Consider the following 11,167-nt stretch of genomic DNA (forward strand, 5'->3'; position numbering starts at 1 on the left):
TGATCATGTTCCAATCCTCTGGCATTTTTTGAATCTTACTATGGAAAACGAGCTTGGAAACTTCACACCCCATTTTCTCAATGCCTACTTTTTACAGATAGGACTGACTTGCGAATCACGGCAGTTTTGCTGTTAATAAGTTGAATGGATACCCTTCCATGATTCTAGCAATATTAATAACAATCATACCAGATAAGCATCTAAAAATTATCAAGTTTACGATTCCATCACAAGCCGTAGCTATGAAAATATAAGAGAAAAAAATCTTTGTCAATGTCTCGCCGTTTGATGACAGTAAGGGAAGCATACTCTCTATTAACATTGACGCTTTCCAGCCCTGGTTCTAGGACCCTATTTTATAAGTCGAATCGATCAATAACGACTCGACTGGAGTCACTTAAAAGATTTCAAACGATATACTAAAGCTGCTTGAACAGTTGAGCTTTAAAAATACCCACCGATAACTATCGATTTTTGTTCATCAAACCTCCCGATAATGCAATTAACACAACCTGGCCACCCTGCTTTAATCTTCGCTCATTGGCAGCCTTGAGAGCCTAGACAAGTTGATTTCCGCATTCTTTGTACGATTTATTTTGAAATTGAAGTGTGCAGCACAATCTACAACTATGCTTTTGTGCGTTTTATATCTTTTTCAAATTGCCTAATTATTTCACTCTCCGGGTAGATCAAAGTTTCATACACAGTGCCACAACCATCCTCTGCCAAAAGGTTATCTTCAGCCAAAATCGTCGTGATGATCTTCACTCCATTTGGAATGCTGACAACTTTCGTGTGGCTCCGATAGAATCGGGTCGAATCTGGAATGGCTACGTTAATTTGCTCCGTCGTCTTTGGTACATCACGCTCTTCAATGGATCTTCTGTGAATAGATTGGCGAATTAAAATAAACCAACATGAATGGAACCGATTGAGGTGAGCAATCTTTGATGGTACCGCTGATTGTTTCCTCTCAATATTGGTGCACTTTTGCAGCCGGCGGAATTATTTCCTTTTAAGCTGCGTTGATTTTCCGTCACTTCAATTTTGCGCTCGAACAGCTGCCTCATTGCATTTACCCGTGACTTTCCGCTGCCGTTACAAGGGTGAGGGACGGAGCCCACTGGTGGAAGAGGGCACAGAAAGTCTCCACAACAGGCAACTGGCTGCGGCTGCCAGAGGTGGCACTCACATGCAATGGTGCTCATTTTGGAATTGATGTAAAATTTTTAAAAATATGAAAATTTATGAAAAATACACGAACGAATTTTCTTCTAAAGTGAATAACTGCTTGACAGTCTGAAAATTGAGATGGTTTGATGATTGCCAATGTTTCCTATGATTAGCATAAGGCTAGAATTGCATTGAACATTGCGCACATGGCATATACCGTTATCGTGGAGAAAGAAGAACGCAAAAACGGAATCGCACGCCATATCTAAAACCTAAGACGCATTGACACCCTCCCTCTCTTTGTAACCCTCTTTTCTTGCACTAAGGGGTCGTCCATAGGGGTCATGCACAAAGTACGTCGCTCCAAGGAGGGGGAGGGGGTCAAGCCAAGCGTGACAAGCCTTACAAAATTTTCAGAAGACTCATACAAAAAACGTGACATAGCATGAATAGCGTAGGGGTCAATAATAATACAGTAATACCTCCATGAGTCGATGTTCCATGACTCGATATCGACTCATGGAACCATACTAAAAACAAAATTTCATGGTTACTATGATGGTCCCTAGAAGCAGCTTTCCAAAGGATTGCTGTTCCATGACTCGATATTTCCATGAGTCGATGGTCCCTTGAATATCGACTCATGGAGGTTTCACTGTAATAATAATAGTCAATAAGGGGGTCAAAAAAGTTGAAATTTAGCGTGACATAATTTGTGTATCATCCCGACGTAGCATTTTAGGGGGGAGGAGTCTTCACAAATTTGTTACGATGTGTGACGAAGGGGAGGGAGGCGTCCCAACTAGCCAACGTAGCATTTTGAGTCATTTCAGTAACAATAGCAACGCTGAAAAAATGACAAACAGTTTCTTATCAAACTTTTATGTTTGACTTAATAAACTTTAGTTATTAAATGATTATTCAGCTTCAAAACATTAGTTTATAAGGTTAAAAATATTCTAAGAAATTTCAAATTTTCCTGATAAATGCAGTAAAACAGATTTTATAAAGCTTTAAGTAGTTATGTGAATATTATATTGTATTTGTGTGTTAATAATTTTATTTATTAATGAACAAATTGAAAGCTTATTAGGATAATTTAAAATCAATGCTATATCGATATGTATAATATTGTTTAACTTCATATTAACAAGACATAAAACCAATTGTTTTTACATATTTTCTGACGAAGCTTCAATTTTTCAAAAGAACACAATAAGCTCGTTAAGGCAAATTTAAACAGTATTGTAGTAATGCAACACACCTGTTATGCGTTCAATGTTGCAAGAGATCTCCACTCAATCAAATCATTGATTTGTTTTGATATATCAATTTTCTTGATGGAATAGCCTGAATAATAATGAGGACATCAAATTCGAGTGTATTCGAAATTACCCTAATTCAGTTTTCTAAATCTCCCGGTAATTCAACGAAATGGTATTTTTGTTATTAGATTGTTTCAGTATGGGGAACGCTAAAGAGGTTTCACTGAAATATTAATAAAGATGATTGTACACTAAAACCTCAATTTACGAAGTCTTTTTTTACGCTACCTCAATTCAAGTCACTTTTTTTACGAAGCAAACTCAATTTACGTCACTTTTTTACGCAGTGCGTAAATTGAGTTTTGACAATTCTATAGGAAATTATTGACCTCCGGTTGGGGAAAATCGTTGGAAACCCATACAATATGGATATTTTCGGAACGAGCACGACGAGGGGATGACGAGAATCGGTGTCTGACGCCATTTCGGAATCGAAAATGGCGACCTCTGATTTTGGAAAATCGTTGGAAACCCATATAATGCACTGACATAGCTGAAAATTTATCAGCATACTTTCTGTATGTAAGCGCAAGTAGTGATACTTTTATGAATCAATATTACTTAAGATGACTGAGTTTTATCACTTTGAAATTGCAATCTGCAAAATCAACATGGCTACCAAAACGAATGACGGGCTACTTAGCGTAAAGAGTTTAGATTTTATGCTTTGGGGCTCTGCACACTTTCACTCTTTCATGAAATTCATAAACAACAAGACCAGTAAAAGTCAAAATCCCATACAAAATCAAAACAGTGCAGAGGCCTACAAATAAGTATCATCAATGTACAACTACTTAAGTTTGTAGATACTCAGGCCTATATATCGTGGAGTCCTTGGAAGTACAAAAACATCGCCACAACTCAATACAACACTTCGTTAGCTAAACGAAACTAAAAGAACTATCTACTGATGATTGGTTACGCTTGTATATCCTAATGCCCACATTCGATAGAGATCTTAGAGGACCAAGGACATCCGCACAAATTCATACAATACACCGTTTACCCACAGGAATGGTAAGGGGCCTTTGGAGTATTTGCAAACTATCTTCTAATCACTTATTATGGCCGTAGATCCAAAGGCTTTTATTCAATGGAGTCCTTGGAGCACCAAAACATCCGTATAAATCAATATAATATTCCGTTGACTTAAATTTATGGTTCAGAGACTGTGCCATATTAAAAAACTACCTATAGACCATTGATCACGTTTGTAGATTCAAAGGCCTATATTCAATGAAGTCTTTGAAGGACCTAGGACATCCGCACAAATTATTACAATACACCGTTTACTCACATGAATGGTAAGGGGCCTGTGGAGTATTTGAAAACTAACCTCTAATCTCTTATTACGGTCGTAGATCCCAAGGCCTATATTCAAGGGAGTCCTTGGAGGACCTAGGACATCAGCACAGGTTAAAAAAATACTCATTTTACTACTATGAATAGATAAGGGCCTGTGCCATATCGAAAAAACATCAAAGGATCGCTAAATATGCCAGTACATCACTATGGGCGGTTTCCATACCGACTGGCGGCCAAAAATATTTTTTCCATCTCATGTCGTATTTATGAGTTTTATGATATAAATTTGATGTTTTATTTTCAAAAACAAGTTTTCGAGACTAACTTTTGAATAGGGCCTATAGCGAAATATTGAACTTTGTTACTTATATTGTATATAAGAAATTTATACGATTAACGTTGTGCAAACCATTACAAATATTAAAACTTACATAGAAATGATGATTTCGATGATTTAGCGAAATTCAGTTATTTTCTGATTTAGTTTTTAGCTGTTTTCAATAGAAAATGGTTAAAAATATTGGAAGAATTTAAAAAGCCCTAAATAAAAAAAGTGCAAATTTATGCAGCTAAATTCTTCAAGATCCTTTAGTTTACATCTCGAAGTACCCTTGGAACTGAATTTAAGCCTGGGACAACTTGGGACAAAAAAGTACTCGATGTATTAACTATAAGCTTATTCGATTTTTTTAACCACTTTATAAAAATACATCAAAATGCCTCTATTTTGAAGCTTTTTTTTTATTTTTTTATTGTTTCTAGGAAGCCTTTTTTGTAAGCTTTCAAATGGTGTAAAAACATTTTACGTAAGAATTATAGAAAAAAAGTTATATTAATTTGAGTAAACCATAGTTTTTGTTAATAAAAACAAGTTTTTCTCCATAGGCTCAACTTTGGCACCTCATATCTGAGTGTACAATGCAAATCATGTCCTAATATTTTGAGGATTTCTTAACAGACATGTTTACAATGATATGGCGAACAAGAATTGAAATTTGGGGCACATCACTTTTTTGATTATTGGCCACCTGATAAGCCATAGTGTACATTGCAGGTATATATTGGAAATGATAAATTGATCTCCGTCAACTCATGAAAAATCATATACATATACCCAAACTCCAAAGAGTTCTTGGAAGACATTAACTTGCACATATTCTAGCCTGATTTAGAACCCAATATATTAATAATATGTAAATGGTGCTGAAAGAGCATATTTTTTCTAAATAATATAAATTAATTTCATACAAGTAGTTTCTAAACGTCCGGAGTTCCACAAGGAAGTGTTTTGGGGCCACTTATATTCAACGTCTTCATAAACGACTTGTATTCGTTGCTCTCTTCATACAATCTGTCGTTCGCGGATGATCTGAAGTTCTACCGCACCATATCATCTCCTCAGGACTGCATCGCCCTCCAGGAGGACATCGACATCATACTCATCTGGTGCGACAACAACGGCATGCGTGTGAACAACGGCAAATGTAAAATAATTTCGTTTACTCGCTGCAACACCTCTTACCAGCATCGGTACTTCATCGGGGCAGAGGAGCTAGTCCGCGTTCATTCAATTTGCGATCTTGGTGTTACGATAGATTTCAAGGTGAGATTTAACGAGCACATCGGACTGACTGCCGCCAAAGCTTTCTCCGTTCTAGGAATGATTCGAAGGCACACCAACTCTTTCACAGATGTTTACGCCTTAAAAACGCTGTACTGTTCTTTGGTGCGGAGCATCTTAGAATATGCCTCTCCTGTCTGGTGTCCATCTCAGGTTACGCAGATACTTTCAATAGAACGAGTGCAAAAAAAAATTCCTGAGGTTTGCATTGAGTAGGCTACCGTGGAACGATGCAAGGAATTTGCCGAGCTACTTTGAACGATGCCAGCTGATAAGATTGGAATGTTTGTCAGCCAGACGTACCAATCAGCAACGTCTGTTCATATTCGACCTGATCAAAGGGGGAATAGATTGCCCTGCACTGCTGGAGCTGCTGAGTTTCAATGCTCCTTCTAGAAGATTTCGGAACGCTGTTCTTCTGTGTATACCAAATCATCGGACTAACTATGGTTATAATAGCTCCTTGAGTTCTTGCTTGCGAGCATTCAACGATGTTGGAGACAAATTTGATTTTGACGTGACGAAGAACATATTTTTAAATAGAATAAGAAACTGATTTTTTTTTTATATATACTAAATTCAGTCTGTACGATATTTCGAAGACGGTGTAAATAAATAAATAAATAAATAAATAAATAAACGGCAAAACCTCGTTTTACGAACTGATATTCCTCGTTTTAGGCACTGATTTACACTGACTTTTCGACACAGATCCTAAAACTAGAAGAGTTTTTTGAGAACTTGTGAAAAAATGGTGCAAAAATATTGAAAAACAAAACAGTTATAACGATTTGAATTTGAATTTCGCGTTAAAAAATGAAGCTGCCGGTAGAGGGGTTAATCACGAATAATTTAAAAAAATCATATGTTCAATACAGCGGGGATTCGTTAGTTGGAACACGACTGCCTTCCATCTAGCGAATCTGACCCGTTAGTTGGAACAACTGACAGCTGATGAAAGTGCTCCACACTAACGCCATATACATACGCATTTGTTCTATATATGGAGACTTCAATGCAACGGTACTCAGACGTCAAAGTCAGTTTGACATCTTCTCTTGACATTCGAGTGCTTTTTAGTTGGAATATTTTTCAACTAGCGAACATCCAACCATCGAGCCATTCCATGTAGCGGACCCCCAACGAGCGAATCCCCACTGTATATTAATAGTAATTTACGCAACAAGTTGCAGAATGATGATTTTTACAGCACGAGTCGTACATTGTTTGATAATCACGATGATTGCTGTAAACATCGATCATGTAAAGCCATTTGTAATGTACACACTCCGAAAAAATCATGCGATTTTACGTCTTTCGGATGCACATAAAAGAAGCAAACCAAATGACGTAAATTTGTGTCACATTTTAAATACGATGGTGTCTGGTTCGGGAAATGTCAATCATAGCGGCATCGTTTTCATGTCCTTCATCATGTAAAATTACATTTTTCTTTCAATATATCTTTCAGAACCCATTTTTACGTCATTTCATCACTTACATCATGTGTAATTCAGTCATAATGTGAATTACGTCCGGAGTGATTTTCATTATTTTTGAGAGTGTATTATTCCATGATAAATCCTACAAACACCGCTATTATATCAAACATTGCTACCAAAATCCTAGAAATTGTACGCAAAACAACTTCTCTCAAAGAATGTTGCATGTAAAACGGCTCGGTTTACATGATTTTCCCACTGAAAATCCAATCATAAATAATGCACATGGAATGACAAGCCGTCGATCCATCCATGTACATTATTTTTGGCAGAATATTCAGCGTAGAATCATGTAAACTGAGCATTCTTGTATGGCATTTTTCTTTCTAGATGCAAGAAAGCATGCAATATTGGCGAATGTTGGATAGAAGGTCATGAAATGTTTCAGTTTCACCCAAGATTGCAAGCATTTCCGAATGCAATCAGACAGTTTACATTATTTATCGTTGAATATTCAATTATAACTCGTTTTACATGATTATCATAAAAGTTTACGTGTCATGTAAATGTATTTATTTTTTTTTTTTTTGCTGTGCAATTCACACTGCTTGAGCGTAATTAAATAAACCTTATCGGTTGATGGTTGCTTGGTAAGTTAAGTGATGCTTCTGTCCTTACTGTCTTTAGACGTACTGTCAGTGATCTAGACATTTCGTGAAACATCGTATCTGTTAGACGGTCCATCTGCCTCTTTAACCATTTCGGCTATGCCCGAACTCGTGGAAAATTTTCAAAAAAATATTTTCGAGAAGGTAATTTTATAGGCTTTAATCACTGAAATTTTTGGAATGCACTTATTTTTCGTTTTTGAGTTATGGCCAATTTTGTGAAAAATGTCCAGATGTGCCATATAAGACTTTTCTTTGAAAAATCATAACTCAAGAACGAAACATTGTAGAAACAAAGTTTTTATATGAAAATTTAAGCAAATTTTCTCAGAAATCCAAAAAAAATATGAACTGGAAAAAGTTTTCCACAAAATTTTCCACCGTTGGGGAAATTCATAAAGAAAAGCTGGAAAATCTATGCCCGAACTCGCGGAAATTTTTTAATAAAATATTTTTAAGAAAGAAACTTTATAAACTTCAATTCTGGTATCATTTAGGATGTACTTTTCTTTAGTTCCTGATCTATGGTCAATTTTGTAAAAATGCAAAGATTTGCCGTACATGCCTTTTCGTTTAAAAATCATGACTCAAGACTCATCATGACTTGTCGAACCGGATTCAAATTATCTCAAATATATGAAATTTTTGAAATGGAATCAGTATCCCAGGATATTTTTCACTGTTTATGAAAACAAATAATGAAAACCCGATTAGCTATTCCAGCTTTCAAACAAAGTATATTTGAAAAGAGCGATCAATAAGATCCAATCCTACAATATTTTTCAATACGCTCATTTTTCGTTCCTAAAACATAATCAAATATTGCTAGGATGAGCTGTTTGAACCATATATTTACAAATTTATAAGTTCATAAACAAAATTTCTTAAGAACGAAACTACATAGAAACAAAGTTTTCTTCAATCAGAATGTAGGCAATTTTTTCCTGTTAGGTAACTACAAAATTGACAGTTAAATAAATGGGTAGACAATATGACAAATAGGTATTTAACCATTCAAGTTTAAAGCGTTGAAATGGCTTGAGAATCATAAGTTTACCAAAAACTAACAAAGAGCAGTGAGAAAGTGCAAGTGTTGTCTATCAGCTGTATATTCCTCGTTATTATTTTTTGTAAAGTGAAAAAAGTTTTCCCGAAGCTGTTGAAATGGACAAAGTTCAATATTACGAATACAATTCTTTATGCTGTAACCCCTTCGGACTGGACGGCCACAAATCAGTAAGGACAAATCTACGATCGATCAGCCAAGACCTCATCAGTAAGCTTCATTCGAATGGAGTTCGGTGGATTACGGAAAAGATGAAAATTTGCGTGAAATGCTCCATTACCGGTGACCAGAAGGCTCTCGTAACGGATCTTCCAGAATCAATGGCGTTTGAGGAACAAGATTCACCACTATCTTCGTTGGCGTCGCCAAAGGAAACTCCTTCCTCGGGTGAGTCAGTTGGTTCTATAAATAATGTACAAAAAATACAAGAGCTTGCTAAATTCTTGGAAATTTCTTTTCAAATAAAATCTTCACGTTTGGATGCTTCTAGTAGTAACTATCGCAATGCTGCTATGGACGAAATGTTCAATCAAATTTTGAGTAAAATAAAGACTTGGTTTCCGCCTAATATTGTCGATGTTTCAGAGGATTTTAATTCCGTTTTATTAAATTTGAACTCAGCTGTTACAAAAGCCGAACCTGACAAGCAAATTGAACTTCTTAAATTACTTCCTAGGAATTGGTCATATGCCAAAGTTAAAGCTCATTTTGACGTGTCTCAACACGTTATAACTAAATCAAAAAAATACAATTTAGGGATTCAACCACTTTCAAAAGTAGGACGACCCTCGCATGGATCAGATGTCCAAGACATAGTTTCAAATTTTTACCTAAGGGATGATATCAGTCGGCCATTTCCTGGCTTGAAAGATACCATATCTATTAAGTTACCCAATGGCGGGCGCCAAAATGTTCAAAAACGCCTTTTGCTTGACCCTTTGGATACTTTATATAAACAATATTTGGAAACCTGTAAAAGTGAACAGGAATCTGTCTCATTCACATCGTTCTGGAAACTTAAACCAAAACAATGTGTTTATACAAAGGATTCATCGGCCATGAATGTTTGTGTTTGCATGGTACATGAGAATATGAAATTCATGGTTGATGCATTGAAAAAAAAAACTAATTGCTTTGAAGTTCATAATACAGAAAAAAAACTTAACACCTTTTTTATGATATGACCAGATAGTACAGATGATTGTTACTTGAGGTCCTGTGAGGATTGTAAATTAAAGAAATTAGATTTTGTTGCCAATCGCTTAGATGAAAACAACGTTGAAGAAGTTAAGTATTGTTTTTGGATTATTTCTCCTCGTTGTGAAATTATCAACAAAGAGGAAAATGTAAATGATTTTATAGAAAACTTGAAAAATCTCACAGAGAAGTTTCTTGTGCATCAATTCAAAGTAGATAAACAAAATAAATTTATAAAAGCTTAAAAGAAATCACTAGTTGAAAACAAAGAAATAATGTGCCATATGGATTTCGCGCAAAATTATTCGTGCGTGATACAAGATTCCATTCAAAGCCATTACTTTGTACGACCTCAAGTAACAATACATCCATTTGTAATTTATTAGAAAGACAAATCTTCGATCAAAGTCTTAAATTTTGTTGTAATTGCTGACATAAAAAAGCATAACACGACATCAGTTTATGCTTTTCATACAAAACTAATTTCAAGATTGAAAAATAAATTTCCTGAGCTTGAAAAAATAATTTATCTTTCTGATGGTTGTGGAGAGCAGTACAAAAACAAATCAAATTTCAAAAATGTATGCAACCATGAAAATGATTTTAAAATTAGAACAGAATGGCACTTTTTCCCAACCTCACATGGAAAAGGTCCATGTGATGGTATCGGTGGCAATATTAAGCGAATGGCTAGAGATGCTAGTATTAGAAAGTCAGCGGAAATTAATAACGCCAAACAATTTTTTGAATGGGCTGTGTCGCAAAAGGTGAAAGACCAATTTGAAAAAAAATGTGAATTCATCTATGCAACTGAAAATGACTATTCAGAGGCTCACTTCACTTCACTGCTGTATTTCACTTCACTCACTTCAAATTACTTCAGGAGAGATTTTCTAACCTTGTTCCAATTCCTGGAACAAAAAAATATCATTCATATATTCCAAAAGACGAACGAAGCATTTTTGCGAGTGAATTCTCAGATGCACATGAAAACCAAGAAAATACAGCATGCTTTGTTCTTAATACTGCAAAGAAACGAAAATCTTCTGGTGGTAGCAACCAAAGGCAATCTTCCCGGCTGAAAAAATAGATTGTTTTAAGATAAAATGTAAGTTATGTACTGAATAATTGAATAAATAAAATTGAAGAAAAATATAAAAAGAATCTTATTTGTTCCATAGAAAAGAAAGAATCACTTGGAATGGAAAAGAAACAATTTTTTTTAGCTTTGCTTAACGGTGTTATGTTTCATGAAAAATATAATCCAATCCGACTTATACTTCATTAAAACCAATCCCATATCGTTTCTTTCAGATCTTTTAGAAAATTTGCAATTGCTTTGATAAAAAAAAACCTTGTTTTTTTATGCT

The 11,167-nt window shown here is 35.3% G+C and overlaps 1 protein-coding gene across 1 annotated transcript; it reads right to left on the reverse strand.

Moving 5' to 3' along the window:
• Positions 1–570: 570 nt before the first annotated feature.
• LOC110679536 lies at positions 571–1,321 on the reverse strand. Its single transcript, XM_021854398.1, has 2 exons — positions 958–1,321; positions 571–883 (listed from the first exon to the last, which is right to left on the reverse strand). Exons 1-2 carry the CDS (start codon positions 1,206–1,208, stop codon positions 628–630), a joined length of 507 nt encoding a protein of 168 aa, XP_021710090.1. The 5' UTR covers positions 1,209–1,321; the 3' UTR covers positions 571–627.
• Between the last annotated feature and the right edge of the window lie 9,846 nt (positions 1,322–11,167).

The sequence above is a fragment of the Aedes aegypti genome, chromosome 3, assembly GCF_002204515.2.
Source record: "Aedes aegypti strain LVP_AGWG chromosome 3, AaegL5.0 Primary Assembly, whole genome shotgun sequence".
NCBI classification, from domain to species: domain Eukaryota; kingdom Metazoa; phylum Arthropoda; class Insecta; order Diptera; family Culicidae; genus Aedes; species Aedes aegypti.